Source organism: Urocampus carinirostris, chromosome 16 (genome assembly GCF_059441175.1).
Source record: "Urocampus carinirostris isolate Australia breed hairy pipefish chromosome 16, RoL_Ucar_1.0, whole genome shotgun sequence".
Lineage (NCBI taxonomy): Eukaryota > Metazoa > Chordata > Actinopteri > Syngnathiformes > Syngnathidae > Urocampus > Urocampus carinirostris.
Window position 1 is genome coordinate 13,740,290 of NC_142364.1, and position 18,251 is coordinate 13,758,540.

General features: G+C 38.4%; 1 protein-coding gene across 3 annotated transcripts in view; it reads right to left on the bottom strand.

The window, feature by feature from the left end:
- Positions 1–17,905, bottom strand: part of dab2ipb (DAB2 interacting protein b) — a 148,015-nt gene extending 130,110 nt beyond the window's left edge. For 2 of the 3 annotated variants that reach the window (XM_088356110.1, XM_088356109.1), the window contains exons 1-3: positions 17,765–17,904; positions 10,295–10,407; positions 8,586–8,712 (exon numbers count right to left, since the gene is read on the bottom strand). In XM_088356110.1, the coding sequence (XP_088212236.1) occupies positions 8,586–8,712; positions 10,295–10,407; positions 17,765–17,810 (286 nt within the window). In that variant the 5' untranslated portion in view covers positions 17,811–17,904. Of the gene's footprint in view, positions 1–8,585; positions 8,713–10,294; positions 10,408–17,764 lie in introns of all 3 variants that reach the window. The other variant, XM_088356111.1, reaches the window with a different exon arrangement.
- Positions 17,906–18,251: the final 346 nt, after the last annotated feature.

The following is an 18,251-nucleotide window of genomic DNA, read 5'->3' on the forward strand; positions in this document are numbered from 1 at the left end:
AAAAAGAGTCAGTTGAATAGAGAATAAGAGACAAGTAGTTCTGTTAGAGACCCTAGTATTATTGATTGCATTTCACAAACAGACTTATACTAAATTTGAAGAGCAACAGTAAGCAATATAATAAAATAACAATCAGCAGTAAACAATTCAAAGTGAGTTAAAAAATTAATACTAACTAGTCCGCTGTAGAGCTAGGAGTCCCGACTGTTTTAGAGAACCGGCATTTTCAGCTTGGCTCACTTAAAAGAGCTATTTCGGCTCCCAAACTGCTCTTCGGGTTGTTTTTGTTGTTTATTCAATATATTAGCATGTATTAGGGCTGCACGATTTCGGAAAAAAAATAAAATAAAAAAAAATAAAAAATAAATTGCTATTTTTCAGACCAGTATTGCGATTTTGATGCAATTTTCGATTTATTTTCTCAAGTACATTTTAAGTACAGTTTTGTTTGTGTTAATACTCGACCGTATTGAAATGCTAAACCTAGACAAAATCTTCTGGCCAACTTTGTTAGGGTTACTTTCTGTTGACTATTTTTTACTTTTCAATTCCTCAATCGATAGAAGTACTGTACCTACCCACCTATGAAATGCACTAGATAGCACTTCAAGCTCTTTAATAGTGGTCTACACATTTCAAAAAAAATAAATTAAAAAATAAATAAAAAAATAAATCACAAAATAACATTCCAATTATTTATTTTGACATGTCTTCATAACCGAACAAAGGCAACCTCTAACATAATAACATTTGAAAAAAGGAAATAATGAACATTTGCACAGTATATCAGATAAAATGTACGCACTTAAACTAACCCACACCAAACAAAATAAACAACAACAAAAATAAATTGTGCACACTATAAAAGGTAAACATTGCACACTTCAAGGGCTGTACAGTAGAATTTACATGTCGACAATAAGAGTAATATAAAATTAACTATGTTCATCAGTGCAAGAAAGGTATTTATCCAAATGCACCATACAAAGGTAAATATTGCACACTAAAACAGTCCACACAAAACTAGTAAAATCATGTGTATTTGTAAAGCCCTTAATCACAAAGAGTCTCAAAGGGCTGCACAGACCACAGATTATTGCAGACTATTAAACACTCCCCTGATCTAAAACCTACACAAGGGCAAGGATAAACTCAAAAACCTCAACATGAGGAAAATAAAGAAACCTTGAGAAGGGACCCGCACTAGACGTTATTCCCTTATCCAGGATGATCAGGCTGCAATAGATATTGCAATAACAAATAATACACAGATATTGTCAACATAAAATATAGGTTATTTATATGCTATAGAATAGAAGTGTGTTTCAAGTTTAGATTTAAACATTTCCACTGAGGTTGCACATTCAACATAATTATTTAGAAAAAAATAAATTGTGAACTATTTAAGAAATGTAAGAACATTTGCACACTATAAAATGTAAACAGTGCACACAAAAAAATATCCAAAACACATTTAAAGCTGTATATGCGATAATAGTCTGCAATTAGTGTAATATAACATTACCTATATTTCAGGTTGATACAGACGCTGCCCGACTTACAAACGGACGATCGTTTGTAAACTGAATTTGTTCAGAAGTTTCTTCAGTGCTATATTTTGTATGTTTAAGGTTTATATAGCTATGTTTAAGGCTTGTATAAGTAACCTGTATCGTTTTGTACTAAAAAAAATAAACATTTCATAAAATAATATGCTTTATAAAGATAAAGTTTAACTTACTTTTGGAAGATTGCTTCAAGAGGTCCTCCTCCGTGGTAGAAGGGACGAAAAAAAAGCAATCCAACCATTTTCTCAACCACATCAAGCTTTCTTATTCCACTTTCATTTCAAAAGAAACAGCTCGCCTCTTCTTTACACTTTACGCCAACCATATTGAATGGATACACGAGATATTAGACAATAAAAATGTCAAAAAGTTCTTAGCGCGCTGGAGATACAGTATACAATGTTTACACACGAACTAGGAAGAGGATTTCTTCGGGGTGGATGCTGGGTGAGTTCTCACAGCGCTACACGCTGGTAGCGGCGGAAAGAAGCACTACAGTCCTACTACTGTCCTGTACTCGGAAAAAGGTGCGCACAATACAATCTAACTTACAGCAATGTCCGGATATTTTTCAACATCCCCAAATTTTTTTTCGTATCCACCGTTTTTCGTAAGTCAAATGGTCGTAGGTAGAATATTTTCTGTACAGCCCTTTGATTCTTATGATTAAGGGTTATAGAAATAAAAATACCTTGACTTATAAAAACAACCTCATGGCGCCCTCTGTCGGACCAAAGTTGTTGTACAACTTTACAACGAGATTTAATGCGCTTATTTACATTGATTAACATGCTTAGTGGCTCATAAATTGTGCAACATGATTAATCAATGAGGTAATTACTTCGCCAATGCTTTTACTGAACAATTTTAATTGATTCGTTGTTGCAGCCCTACCTCAAAATCACAAATAAGACAATTCCATACAATGAATTCAATAGTTCTCTCTGAATCCTTCTCTTTTTTACTCCCTTCTCTTGAAAGTGCTTTGGACTGGTCAAATAAGTGGCATCATGTTTTGTTTGCTTAGCATAAACATTTTGAAAGTTTGATGTCGGTTCATTGCGGAGTTAAAACCTTAAGTCTATTATTATACAATAGCATAATACATTTCAAGATAAATATGGTGCATAATGTTTCAATATTATTGGTAAAATATAATTAAAAACCAAAATAAAAAATCTGAAGAATTGTTAGTGAGCCGAAAGAGCCGGTTGGTGAAAGCAGCTGGCGGAATTCCCATCTCTAAGGACAAGCGGGTGTGTGTGTGTGTGTGTGTGTGTGTGTGTGTGTGAGTGAGTGTGAGAGAGAGACACAGAGAGAGAGAGAGAGACAGCGAGACAGACAGAGAAAGAGAGACAGAGAGAGAGACAGACAGAGAAAGAGAGAGACAGAGACAGAGAGAGAGAAAGAGAGGTTTGTGGTTGCAGACAAGTTTTTGGCCCACCAGTTTCAACTTTGATGCCGATCAGCACATTTTTTTCCCCGCGGCGGGGAAATTTAGCCGCCGGGAAAAACCGAGAGAAAGCTTGTTGTTATTGGGTTGTTTGCTGGCACTGTTGACGTGTTTTTGGAGTACAAGCGGCAGGCAAGCTGGCATGCAATGGAAAATTTGCGCAAGGATAAAAAGAAGATATAAAATGCTTACAGTGGAAATAAAATGTCTAGGAATGACTTGTGTGAGTGCGAGATTTTGTTCTGTTTTATCAAAAACTGTTCTTTAAAGAGTAGAACACAGGGGTCTCAAACCTTTTTCAAGCTGAGAGCTACTCCTTGTTACTAATTAGCGCAAAGGGCATCCAGTTTGATATGCATTTCTAAAATTACAACTTATGTTTTTACTATGTTGTTTTTATGTTATTACCAGGTTCAGGGTTTGCGAGGGTGCTTGAAATCCTTAAAAATGTTTTTTTTAATGTGTTTAAGGTTTGAGAAGTGCTTGAATAGTGGGTGAAATACTTGTAAATGCTTGAAATTGTCGCCATGTTTCTCAGCATTCGGACAAGATAGATCAGGCAGCGACGCAAACCACCTGCACCTAAACACCACCAAGACCAGAGAGATGGTGGTGGACTTCAGGAGAACCAGAACTCACCCGGTTCCTGTAACCATCAAGGGAGAATGTGTAGAATTTGTCCAGACCTACAAATACCTGGGTGTGCAGCTGGACAACAAACTGGACTGGACTGCCAACACAGAAGCTCTATGTAGGAAAGGGCAAAGCCGACTTTACTTCCTCAGAAGGCTGGCCTCCTTCAACATCTGCAAAAAGCTCCTGAAAATATTCTATGAGACAGTAGTGGCAAGCGCCCTCTTCTATGCGGCAGCGTGTTGGGGAGGCAGCGTCAAGAATAAGGATGCCTCTCGTCTCAATAAAATGGCTAGGAAAGCGAGCTCTGTTGTGGGCAAAGAGCTGGACAGCCTAACAACAGTAGCTGAGAGACGAGCACTGAAAAAGCTGAGGTCAATCATGGACAATCCATCGCATCCACTACACAGCATTATCTCCAGACAGAAGAGCAGTTTCAGCGACAGACTGCTGTCACTGTCTTGTACTACGGACAGACTGAAGAGATCTTTTCTTCCTCATGCCATGAGGCTCTTTAACTCCACCCGGCAGAGTAAAGGCCCACATTAAACCACACCACCTACATTGGATATTACCGAATCTTACTGCAATATGTATTCTGTGTAGCACTATTTTATACTCTATATAACACGCTACAGTGGGCATTTGCACGTCACACTGGGTATTTGTATATTGTATTCTTTTGGCTTTATTATTGTACTGTTCTCAGCTCAGGGATGCTGCTGGAAATGTGAATTTCCTTTAGGGGATGAATAAAGTATCTATCTATCTATCTATCTAAATCACTGGTTCTCAAATAGAATCAGAACCATTGACTTCGGGAAACTATCTTTTTTACTTACCAATAGCACCTCCACTACACTAGGGCGCAGTTGTGTTCTCATTGGCATAATGTTTTGCTTACATTTAGCCTTTATATAGCATAGAGTAGGCGGCACGCGGATAAGTGGTTAGCCTCCCTGTGTGGAGTTTGCATGTTCTCCCCGTGCCTGCGTGGGTTTCCTCCGGGCACTCTGGTTTCCTCCCACATTCCAAAAACATGCATGTCAGGTTAATTAGCCGGTCCAAATTGTCCATAGGTGTGAATGAGCAAGTAGATGGTTGTCTGTCTCTGTGTGTCCTGTGACCGACTGGCAACCAGTTCAGGGTGTCTCCTCCCAACTGCCTGAAGATAGCTGGGATGGGCTCCAGCACCCCTGCGACCCTACTGAGGATAAGCGGTGCAGGTGATGGATGGATGGATAGCACATATTAGAAGCATTGAATAAGAAGCTTAGTCACTGAGTGGAAAAGACCATCAAGTGACTGCATGGAAAAAATATTTAACACAAATGCGGACACAGGCGAAGAGCGAAAAACAAAAGTCTGCTACCAAAAGCTAAGACGAGGAACTTTGACGAAGCGTATGTAGCACTTCACTGTTGAGGGAGCCGAACAAAGCCTGGTGTGCTTGCCATGTTAAACATACTGGCAGCGGACAGCATAAGTCCAAATAAATTAAGCTGTTACTTAAAAACATTACATCCCACGCTGATAAGAAGCTTGGGGTTTTCTCAGCAAAAATATGCCAAAAGGTGAAGATTTGGCATGGAGGAAGGTGACGTGTTACCAGCGATATCGAACAATCATTGTTTTGTCCCTGCCAATATTATGTGATCACTTCAAGAAAAAGATCCTTCTTGGGGAGCGCGAGAGGATTTCTTCCTCCAAGGGGGGACATGACAGAAAATAATTAAGAGGCACTGCAAAAATAAAACTTTCTGCTTGAGAATGAAAAACAAAGGGTTTATCTGAGTATGCCTCAGAAATGCACATACTTGCACACACATCATGAATGCTCTTCATATGACGTCGGAGCTCAGAAAGTCACACACGAAATACATTAAAATGCACTATCTCGGAAAAGAATTTGAATATATCAATGACATTTATATAGATATTATACAAAAAAATATTTTCTCACATTTTGTATGTTTTACAATTTAGGTATCCCTTAATCCTATAATTAATATAGAAAATATTTAACTTTTTAAGGACACCACAAATGATGCACTCCACCTTTAAATAAGAAACGTTTATAAGATATGCAACTAAGGAATTCTATCTATCTGGTTTATTTTAAAGCAAAATACCTAGACAGCTAGTTACCGCCCTATGTAACTCATTTGCTTTCTACCTTAATAGCTGTGATTATGTTTTTATCACTCCATTTTCTACTTTCCTGCATTTAGGTCAACCGACAAAAGCATCAGTCAGCATTTGATGACAGCGAGACAGAGGGGAAAAAAATAGAACTGATGCATATTCATATTTCATATCCATACCCTCGCATTCCTTTTTGAACAAGGAAATCTGAATTATGAGACATTTGTCCTCAAATCTTAGCAATGCAAAGGATGTGAGGGTGGAAGGACACAAAGCTTCTTGCGCTTGCTTGGCTTTCATTGTCTTGTCACATTTCAACATGACATACAAGTCATTTTGAAAAATACGTTTGATTTTTGTCCCCGGTGCAAAAATAACAATTATAGCAGCATTTTTGAAGAAATTGCCCACATATTCTTTGCAAAAAATGCACGGCATCGATCAGAATTTGGTTTTCAGCCAATGTGCTGCTGGTAACTATAACATTCATCCATATCAGTAGGTGGCACCATACCATTACTTTTCTTTTTATATATTCATCTGGTCATGAAATAGCAGAGTATATGTATATATGTATAACACATTTTGTTTGATGAAGCAGTTAAAGAATGCAGAGCAAATAATACAATAAATGAAATAGAGTAAGAATGTTCTATATACATTTTTCTGACTTTATTCCAGTGCATAAAAACTGGGTTCCAATTGTTGTAGTGGAAGATATTTATTAATAATAGTTTGCTTATTTTGAGTATTTTTTTTTAATTTTTTATCAAAATGTAAAAAACAGGTTAGAAATAAAGTAGAATCCCAAATTATAGCAATATTTTTGACCAAAGTAAATAAAATATTACCTACTGAGCCACAAATGATTGAATAAAATTTACATTAAAATTTAGGTAGCTGGATGATTTCAAAGGAGAACAAAACCGTCCATATTCTCCAATCGGTTCATTCATTTTACTTTGGGTACATCTTGGATTTGGATTTTAGGTGAGTTTTACAGGAACAGGACAGGGTTAAAACAGCCACATACTAAAAGAAATTCAAAATATTTATAAAGTGTACCTAAACATTGAAAATTATTAAGTTGCTTGTTAATTAACATTAATGTACTGACAAACAGCTTAAAACAAAACATTTCAAAACATTAACTGTACCTTCCAGCAGCGCTTCAATGACACTCACTTGTACACCATTTTTGTATTTCACAATTGTTTCCTTCAACTCAATTTTGTCAATGTTTGTCTTAGCCGTCCACTTTCCGTCCCCTTAACGCCAATTTTCTTGGTACCCATTATTATGAGAGGAAAAGGGAAATAAAACCAACAAAATCACAAAAAAATGAGATGTGGTTTCGCTCGAACGCGCTACCTAAGCAGAACATTATTGCCATCTACTTTTGAGTGTAATTGGCTTTTTCTTCTTAGCATTATTACGATAAAGCAAAGGTCCGCGACCTACTTCTGGGCGCCGACCAGTGTTCCCTCTAAGCTGCGCGCGTGCGCAATTGCGCACTGCTCGCACAAGAAAATCTAGCCAGCGCACAAAAATGAGGGCTCAAAATTACTAATTAAGAAGCGACTTAAGTCAAGGTTACAGTGCATGAAGGTAAAAATACACAGGTTCCCCTGACGTTGTGTCCTAAATGCGGTATTTTGTAGTCGAGTCGAAGTAGTACGAAGTTGAGTAAAGTTAGTAGAGTATGTCGAGAACCGGCTTCTTCGGCTCGGCCCACTAAAAGGAACCGGCTCTTTTGGGTCCTAAACAGCTCTTCAGGTTGTTTTTGCTTCTTTAATTCCAACATGACCAAATATTAAGTAAAATTATGCACAAAATGACTTAAAGGAAGGGGGGAATAGAACATAAAAGAAAAAAATACCAAAATGAAAAAGTTGTGAAAAGCTGAAAAAAAAGAAGGAAAAATTTAGAAAAAGCCAGAAAAAAAGAAAATAAAAAACGTAGGAAAAGAGTAAATAGAGAACAAAAAGAAAAAGTAACATCTCGGAAAAAATAAACACAATGAGACTTTTTTTTAAAAGAATTTTAAAAAAAGAAAAAAAACACGGAAAAAGGAAGAAAATGTTTGTGTTTCATTCAAATAATTTCCAATTATATCAAGTGAATCTTGTTGCCAACATTGTACTTCCACTAAAAAATGTGATTAAGTACAGTTCTGTATCTTACAACCGACGAAATAAGCCCCCAAAAATGTTAATATTATGCGACAAAAGATATCAGGAAAAAAAAAGGAAAGGATATCTTGTGAAAGAATTGTAAGAACAAATGACGTTTGTAGGCCGTACAACCTTTGCAATAGTACATGAGTCAATTCATTCAAAAGAGAAAAATAATTTTGCATTGCTGGAAACTCAGCAAAATGTAACGTGATGTCAAGTTTTGGACATGTTTGATAATGGATTAGTTGCCACACTTGGGATTGCTGTTGCTTACTGTTGTTTCAAGCGTTGCTCACTGACTTTGTGTGTACGCTCAGACCCGTGGAAAATTACAGGGAACATTGGCCCCGACCCACCAGTTGAGAAAAACGGACTTAAAGAACAATTCACGTGGTTGCAGACTGAATGAAGTATCAAATCCAGAATTTAAAATAAATTCACTGATGTATTGAATCTGGTTAATTGATTGCTACTGAATAAATAAATCCTTTTCAAAAGTCATGTTTCCTCATCCTCGATTTTTGCAGAGGTGCGTCACCTCTCTTGCAGGAGTACTAGTGTTGAATATCGAACGGGCAGCTTGATGAATGATTGAATAGTGAAGCTCACCTCGCTGGCTCTGAGGGTACGGTTGGCCCCGCAGCTCGCTCAAGTGCGTTTCGGCCGGCACGCTTATTGTGCGCCGTAGAGCGCCCGACCTGCCAGACAGCCATCTTCTGTGTCCCTCAAGCAATATCTGGTTTGGAAGGAAAGTGAGATTTTCAATTCTTATTACCGGTATACCATTTCACGTTATTTTCACACTAAATGCAAAAGACGCTCTAGGCCTGTGTTGATCATTTCAACCTTGTCCATTTGTGGGGGCGTGGCATTTTTGGGCACAACATAACAACTGAGAAGAGCTGAAAAAAAATGGCAACGAAAAGAGTGAAAAATGCAGCTTGGAGGTAGCGAGAAGCAGAGGTGACGAGTCTGACAGAAGTGACGTAAAAGTGGAAGGAGGAAGCGACGCATCGTCTACCTCCCAAGTAGGGGGTGTTGTTTACCGGTGAAAGTGACACCAAAGATGAAGATTTGATTTGATGATTTGGAGTAGAGGTAAGATCTTAGCGGTAACCAGCCCAATTTTGGGCTTAAAATGTCAATCATTAAGTCGGGCCGGTCTTGTTCTCGCCATTTTTTTCCCCTTCGTGGAGGATCTACACAGCATGCACTTACTTGTACTCAAGTAATTATAAAGATAAAGTAAATGCTTACCAAACTATTAGTTTAGAACCAAATCCAAAACAATTTTCCTCCTAGGTGTAAAAGACGCGCGGCTTCCTCCTTCCACCTCCCTCACGTCAGACGTCATTTCTGCTTCTTGCCAATAGCTTACAAGCTTTACAAACTTTCTTCCTGCTTTATGGCCAAATCCTTCACTATTTGAAGCTTGTAATCTGCAGAATCAGATTTTTTTTCTCGGTGTAGTTTTGTTCAGTTGCACGTTAGTTCGCAGCACGTCGCCAAGACGCGCACTTCTGCGCCAAACCGTTCACTTTGGTCCTGCTCGTGCAGTGCACACTTGATTTGCGTGACTCAGCCCCAAGTAACCCCCAATCTGCATGGTAAAGCTTTCCACACAGTTCGGTGCCGAGTTAAGCACGGCCGCAGCAAAGCTTTGTTGTTTACATTTAACCTTCACGAAGCACAGCGTATAAGCATTGAGTGTGATGTGTAGGCGGGCACTTAAGTGATTCCATGAAAAAAAAAATAACCCAGACGAGGAGAAAAACTTCTTGCAGGGGAGCGAGAGGATTTCTTCTTCTGAGGGTGGTTGGGGGGGTGGGGGAGTCATGACAGAAAATAATTGAGAAGCACTGTTCGTGGACCGTTAAAACTTATTTAAAAAACACTGAAAATGAATGAGAAATATCTGAAACTCATGAAAAGTTATTTAAAACTATTGAAAACTACTTATATGTATAGAAAGTACTGAAAAGTTGTAAAAAGTTTGAAAAGCACTTAAAATGAAAGGGGAAAACGTGTATATATGTTAATTTGTAAGTACTTTCAGAGTTACATGCTACTTCTGGGTGTCAGTTATCTAAGCAGTAACAAAATTAAGCGTTTTATACGAAGTAACAATTAACTAATTTCTATTTTTCAGTAACGAGTACACCGCTGGAAAGTGTCTCAAAATGGCGCCACATTAAAATAGGTTAAATTAGCATAATATCTTAAGCTCCACAAACCACTACTTTTTAACCAAAATACCGGGTTTATAGCAGATAATATTGTTAGAAAACATTTTGGGGCGACTAATAACATTTTTCTACCTGCTCTTCGTTAAAGAGCACGAAGCGGCTTTCCTGAATGACACCGGGTCTCGGCCTCCAAGCGTTCCGCTCCTCGAAGGATCGGCCGCGTGACAACCAGCGTTGGCGGACATCTGCAAGGAAGAAAATGGCGGAGGAACTTTATCAGAAGATCAATTCTTTTTAAAACTAGATAGGTGGGATTGCGATCAGCAATTCAGAGGCCACAGCAGTGCGAGGAGAGATATGCAAGGCTATTCTTTGAACCTCGTGTTTCTGAGTCCATTGCTGCACTGTAAGGAGAAGATAAGCCGCGTTCTGATTTAATAGCAGGTCGCTGTCTTTTCTGTGTTATTGTGTTGGTTTGCTAACTTCTCCCCTCTAGTGGCGAATCCGTAAATTGCACGGATCAGTTTAGTTGAGTTTAATTTTCTCTGCTTATAAAAATGAGATATTACTTTCCTAATACTTTTGATTATTTTTTCTTCGTTAATAATGTAATGTAATGTAAATCTGCATTTACATAGCGCTTTTCAAGTCATTGAAGACTTCCCAAAGCGCTTTACAATGTTTTTCACACTTTTCCGTTTTACACAGAAAAAAACCAGAAATCATAAAAGTACTGTAATTCTACAAAAATACTACAAACACACAATCAAAAATCTACTATTGCAATACAACAATAATACTACAGAATTATTTAGAATTTACTACTATGAAAAAACTAACAAAAAAACTAGAAATAGTACAAAAATAAGAGTAATACTACAAAAAACGACTGAACTTAAAAAAAAAAAAAAAAAACTACAGAAACACTAAACAATATTTTTTAAAAAAGTACAACTACTGTAACACTTGAAAACTAAATATCCAATGATTTGGCAAAAACAGGGACTTCAAATATTATTCTGCTTTTATTGTGATCGTTTTAAAACCAATTTGATGAGACTAATCTAGTTCAAAAGAACTATACCATTCCCAGATGAAAAAATTGGATCTTTTTCCAAGATCGGCCCCTTGTCCAAAACTTTTGAACCCGATACCGCCCACGACTCAAAATCATTGCCCACCCCAGGGTTAGAACCAGAACAGGATCAGGACCCAAACGCGTGACGTTCTCACACAAGCTTTTTATTTTACGGGAAATGGGGAGTCATGCACGCTAGGCAGCAGTCTGGCGTGGAAAGACAGGAAGCCAGAGGCCGACGAGATCGATTCCAATTGCCCGAGTTGCTATTGCACAGATGGGGTCGATACTGGACAAGGACGGGACAGACAGGATAGATAATGAATCAGGATATCAAAAATAAACAGGACACACTAGACAGGAACTAAAACTGGAGAAAATAATAAACAGGACAAAAATAGACACAAACTAAACTGAAAACCGATATTAAATAGGACAAAATAAACAGGAACAATACCGTACAGGAAATACCCACAGGGACAGGACAGAGTCGAAACCCAGGTCTTGTGGGGCAGAAGTTCGTTAACGGGCTGACAAAGTAAGGATAGCGCACTGAGCTTAAAAAGACGGCAAGCCAATCTGTTAATGAGCTGCAGCTGGCGCCACACAGGCGGGGCCGATTGGGCGCCATGGCAACCGTGACAAGAACATGGAATGAGTTCTAGTATGGATGCAAATGATCAAGTAATTAGGGGCCCCAAATCAAATTTTGCTTAGGGCCCAATGTAGGCTCAGGACGGCCCTGTTTGTGACACACTTGTTCGGTTTATTGATCGCTGGGTTTATTGCTCGGTTGGGTAGTAAGTGACGTAGTTGGTTAATCTTATATTTTATTCAGCCATTTTATCCAACTGGGGAGGTAAATAGTTAATTATACATTAGATGAGTTATTTGGTTGCTTTGTGTGCAGTTTCTAGCTAAGTTGTATCTTTTGTTTGGTGGATAGTTAGTTTTCTGGTCAATTGTAGCTTCCTTCTTGTCAGGAAACGGACCGGGAAGCAGGAAGTCGGAACTCATATGCGTAGACGATCTTTAATTAGGAAAGAAAAAGTTGTCCAAGACACAACCGGACCAAAAACAAAACAAAGCAGGTTCAAAGGCAGGCAAAATTACAATCTAGGCATTACTCAGGTCAAACAGGCATGAACAGGTTTTCCACAAGGTTAAGCAATGGTCTGGCAACGGGCAGTCCCAAAAGGAGAGTTTAAGTACTCCAAAAGCAATCAGTCCAATGCGTCTCAGCCGGTCAAGGGGCGGGGCCAGCTGGGCGCCATGACAACCATGCAGGACATGACACTTCTTGTTTAACGCGTTAAATGATCTTTTGGTTGATTAGCTGGAATGTAGCAAATGTTTCTTTATTTTTTTTTTTGCATTTCCTTAATCTTTTTTCAAATGGACTTTAAATCTAATTGAAATCTAATAATTTTAACCCAGATGAGGATGATTAACAAAGAAATTTACAACCTGTATGGATTACAGTAATTCCTTGCTGTATCGTGGTTTCATCTTGCATCCTGTTCTGCATTCTGATTGGTTAAAAAGTCATCCTTCCTCTTTTCTGCCTGTGTCTGCCTGTGCTGTCTAAGTTGTACACAAATAGCTTGACAAAACCTAAATTGTATATTTTTTTTATATCCTTTTTAAATCTAGGCTTAAAACACACTCATGTTGAGGTTTTTGAGTATTTCCTTGCCCTCATGTTGGTTTTAGATCAGGGAATGGTGTAATAATAGTCTGTAATAACAGTCTGTTGTTTGCAATAATCTGTGCAGCTCTTTGAGACTCTTTGTGATTAAAGGTGTCACAAATAAACATGACTTGACTTGACTTTTCAAGGGTTTCTGCTTTGCATAAAATCTTGAAATTAGTTTGATTTAGGTTTTCCAGATAATAGCTTGCTGTTGCAAATGACTGCTAGCATAAATGCGCTACAAGATTAGCACGTTTTTCCCTCCATAGCCAAGTTTGCCTGAAAAAAACGTGCGTGTGTCGTTTGAGGCTGCTGACAAACAAAGTCGCGGCAATGAAATAAACATAACCACCCGGGTTGGAACACGCAAACGTGCTTCCAAATGCCTGAAATATTCAAAACACCCCGACCCGGCGAAGAAAACGAACCGGAAACCATCGGAACACTGATGAGCGGGGGCACTTAAGACAATTGGCAGGCAGGATCGAGGGGTTGCCGTGAGAAGTTAATGATTGGATTTTAATAACACTTATTGTGTATTTGGGACATGGCCTCTAAATCCATTAGTTGATTATTAATTATTTACAATGATGAGTTATTTAGAGTGCATTGATGGTATTTCGGTTGAAATATTCACAGCAGCTTGGAAACATGAGGTCAGACCCTTCAGAAAGAGATTTTTCAATGTATAAAGTGTGAAATTTGCCCAGGGGGGGCAAATGTGGATGATTAACAAGGACATGTATGACCTGTATGGATTACAGTAATTCCTTGCTGGATCGTGGTTTCATCTTGCATCCTGATCTGCATTCTGATTGGCTAAAAAGTCATCTTTCCCCTTTTCTGCCTGTGTCTGCCTGTGCTGTCTAAGTTGTACACCAATAGCTTGACGAAACCTATAATGCATATTTTTTTAATTTCTAATTTCTCTAAGAGCCATCTTGTCAACAAAACACCCTGGACTGACAAAAGCACCAAAAAACATAAGAAGATGCTTTCTATTGCTTACAAACTTGGACTTTTCGCACCTGCTAAAGGAGGATGAAAGCATTTTTACAGTTTTATCCAGTAGCATTCACATAATGGCCGCGAAATATTATCTGAAGTAAACAAGCAACTTTAATTCTAAAGAACATAGTTTGACAGTTCAGAAGTTATATGTCCCCCCAAAAAAACATTTTTACAGTACGGTACTTTTAGTTCTTAAACAAAAGGCTTGAACCAGTAGATAGGGCTTGTTCTTTGGTTTCAATGAATAGAAAAGTATTTTATCCATACATACTGTATTTTTAGTACTATTAAGTGCACTCGATTATAAGGGATACCCTCCAAAAAATAGTCTTTGGTTATATATAGTGGCTTGCGAAACTATTTGGCCCCCTTGAACTTTGTGACGTTTTGCCACATTTCAGACTTCAAACATCAAGATATAAAACTGTAATTTCTTGTGAGGAATCAACAATAAGTGGGACACAATCATGAGGTGGAACACACTTTATTGGATATTTTAAACTTTTTGAACAGATGATCATGGGCCTCTTGGCTGCATCTCTGATCAGTTTTCTCAGTGTAAGAGCTGAAGGTTTAGGGAGACGGCCCGATCTTGGTAGATTTGCAGTGGTCTGATACTCCTTCCATTTCAAGCTTGGGAAATCTTTTTGTATCCAAATCCAGCTTTAAACTTCTCCACAACTGTATCTCGGACCTGCCTGGTGTGTTCCTCGTTCTTCATGATGCTCTCTGTGCTTTAAACAGACCTCTGAGACTATCGTAGTGCAGGTGCATTCATACAGAGACTTGATTACACACAGGTGGATTGCATTTATCATCTTTAGTCATTTAGATCAACATTGAATCATTCAGAGATCCTCACTGAAATTCTGGACAGAGTTTGCTGCACTGAAAGTAAAGGGACTGCATAATTTTGCACACCCACTTTTTCGCGTTTTATTTGTTAAAAAAGTTTAAAATATCCAATAAAGTGTGTTCCACTTCATGATTGTGTCCCACTTATTGTTGATGCTTCACAAGAAATTACAGTTTTATATCTTGATGTTTGAAGTCTGAAATGTGGCAAAAGTTCACAAAGTTCAAGGGGGCCAAATAGTTTCGCAAGCCACTGTATTTTTATATATATAAGGCGCACTGGAATGTAAAGCGCATGGAAGTAAAACTACAATATGAGCTACTGTATTTATTCATGTTCAAGCATATATATATATATATATATATATATATATATATATATATATATATATATATATATATATATATATATATATATATATATATATATATATATACATATATATACACCAACAGTATATATAGTGATCATTCAAAAAATGTTGCAAAAAATTTAAAGCAACGAGTAACAAACCCGGGTCACAGCAGCGAGAGCGCTGCAACCTAAACGCCAGACTACTAGTGAGACGGATGACATTTGAAAAGGCATTGGATTTGATCTCATTATTACACCATTATTACACCATTATTACACGGTGCCAGAAACGGATTGAGAAACCAGGATGTTGTCCTGAAAGATATAAATAAACCCAAAAAGGACGACAAGGGAAACAATTCGTTGGTGTATCTGATGATCAAGCGGACTTTCCATTCATTTATATGTTTCAGGACAACTTTCTGTTTCCTTTAACATTTGTTTCTGGCATCATGAGTAAAAATAGTGTGATAATGAGATAAAAAACAAATGCATTTCTGTATGTTGTGTTAAATGTTTGTCATGATTACTGATTTGATGCACCTGTACCCGCTCCTTTGGTGCCAACTGCCTCGGACTCTGATTGGCTCCCTGTCCCTATTTAAACTCATTCCTTTCTGTCACCTGTTGTCAGCCCGTCTGCGAACCTCAGTTTACTCTAGGCAAGCTTGTCGACCCTGACTCACTCCTGTTTCCCGGTTTCGACCCGTTTTTTGATCTTGACCACTGAAAGAAACAAGTGGGTCCTGTCTCCGTTCTGGTCCTGACAATGTTTGCACTCTCACGGCCGCAACCTGGATTTGATTCCCGTTGCAGATCATGTTTTTCGTTTTTTCTGTTTGGCCACTCATTGCATAAATACGGTAGAACATCGTAACACACACATATAAATTCCATGTTTTTCGGTATTCAAGGTGCACCGGGTTATGAGAAGCGCATCGAATTTTCTGGCCAACTTGGGGTTTTTGGGTGCGCCTTATAGTCCAGAAAATACGGTAGATGAATTGTTTTACTTTGCAGGTTTTGACTAAAAATGAGGGATTATCGTATTCTAAACGAACTATGACACTATTAGAAATACCTGGATGGAAATGAACACTTAGCCCGAAAGGTAACCTTTCATCTCCCTCAAGTATTATCCCATTAGCACTTTTAGCGCCTTGTTAATTGTTGCCGTAAATTCAGCATTAACAAGCTGACCAGAAATCCGCTGCCGGAGCAACTGTTTCCGTGGCGACGCTCACTGGACCAAAACAAAAAGCAAGGGCTCCGGCCTCTGGCCTCGGGCCTCTCAGGTCAGTCGGTACTGGCATCAATTAGCAGATTCTTTGCCTCGGTTTTTCACAAACTTTTTGCACTTTGGCTCGCAAACGTCTTGTCATTTGACTTTTTAACTTGGCAGCTGTTGGTTATGTTACCAAACTCTGTGCACAGGTTCTACAACTTTGTTTTTTTCCTTGTTTTGTTCCACTCGTTCCCTTAATCACAGCAGTTATGTAATCTTGCTGGCCACCTGCTATGTTGCCATTGCTCCGGGCGGCCACGCGGCACACTTGAGTGTAAATAATGCGGAGCTAGCGTTGCTAATTGCAGCCGTCTGGCTACCTTGAAAAAAAATATCAAATTAAACGAACTTCTGCATCCTAAAAGTCTGCGTTTTATAGTAAATACAGATTCTTTTTAATGGAGAAGCAGTTTTCTCATCAATATCATTCATAATTCTTAATTAAAGGTTCTTTACAGAATTTGGAACTTTCCCACGCCATCTTGTCTCATCATTGTAGCCTGTGTCAAGCTCTTTATGTTGCACGTGCAAGTTCGTGCATTTCTTGGATTTGCTCTAAAAAACTCTTTGGATTGGCATTTGGACTGTACAGTACTAGAACCAGGCCTTTTCTTACTTTCACCATTCTATAGTAACAAAAAACTGCAGTGACAAGCAGAAAGTAGCTTTCCAACAACCCCCATGCACTTTTCTGTGGACAGACAGACAGATAGATAGATAGATAGATAGATAGATAGATAGATGGATGGATGGATGGATGGATGGATGGATAGATAGATAGATAGATAGATAGATAGATAGATAGATAGATAGATAGATAGATAGATAGATAGATAGATAGATAGATAGATAGATAGATAGATGGATGGATGGATGGATGGATGGATGGATGGATAGATAGATAGATAGATAGATAGATAGATAGATAGATAGATAGATAGATAGATAGATAGATAGATAGATAGATAGATAGATAGATAGATAGATAGATAGATAGATAGATAGATAGATAGATAGATAGATAGATAGATAGATGGATGGATGGATGGATGGATGGATGGATGGATGGATGGATGGATGGATGGATGGATGGATGGATGGATAGATGGATAGATAGATAGATAGATAGATAGATAGATAGATAGATAGATAGATAGATAGATAGATAGATAGATAGATAGATAGATAGATAGATGGATGGATGGATGGATGGATGGATGGATGGATGGATGGATGGATAGATAGATAGATAGATAGATAGATAGATAGATAGATAGATAGATAGATAGATAGATAGATAGATAGATAGGTCGAGACTCTCTCACCTGACAGGTAATCAGATGCCGCGTTGTCTTGTTGCTGCATTCCCATCCTTATGCCCTCCGTGTGTAAATGTGTGTGTTAGGTCAGTGGGGATCCATTGAGCAAGGCAGCAGCAATAATAACAAGCCAGGAGGCGAGAGTAAGCGTCGGCCATCCACCGCCACTCATCTCTTGTATGTGTGCGTTGTCGTAGTACACAAAGTGAGCGTGGAAGGAACCAGTGTGGGGGGAGAAAGAGGAGGAGCACGAAAAGAGGAGGCAGGAGAAGGGAGATCTTGGTAAAGCAGAGGTGGGAAAACTACGGCCCATGTGCCACCTGAGACCTGTCAGGGCATTGACTGCCGAAACGTCCTACCGTGTAAACAATGTTTACCACGAGATTAGACATGCGGCTCCAGGATAAACACGCAAAGAAAAAAACCCTTAAAAGACAGAACTAAGTAATAATAAATGTCATGATGAATAGGCAAAAAAATTAAAATTTTAACA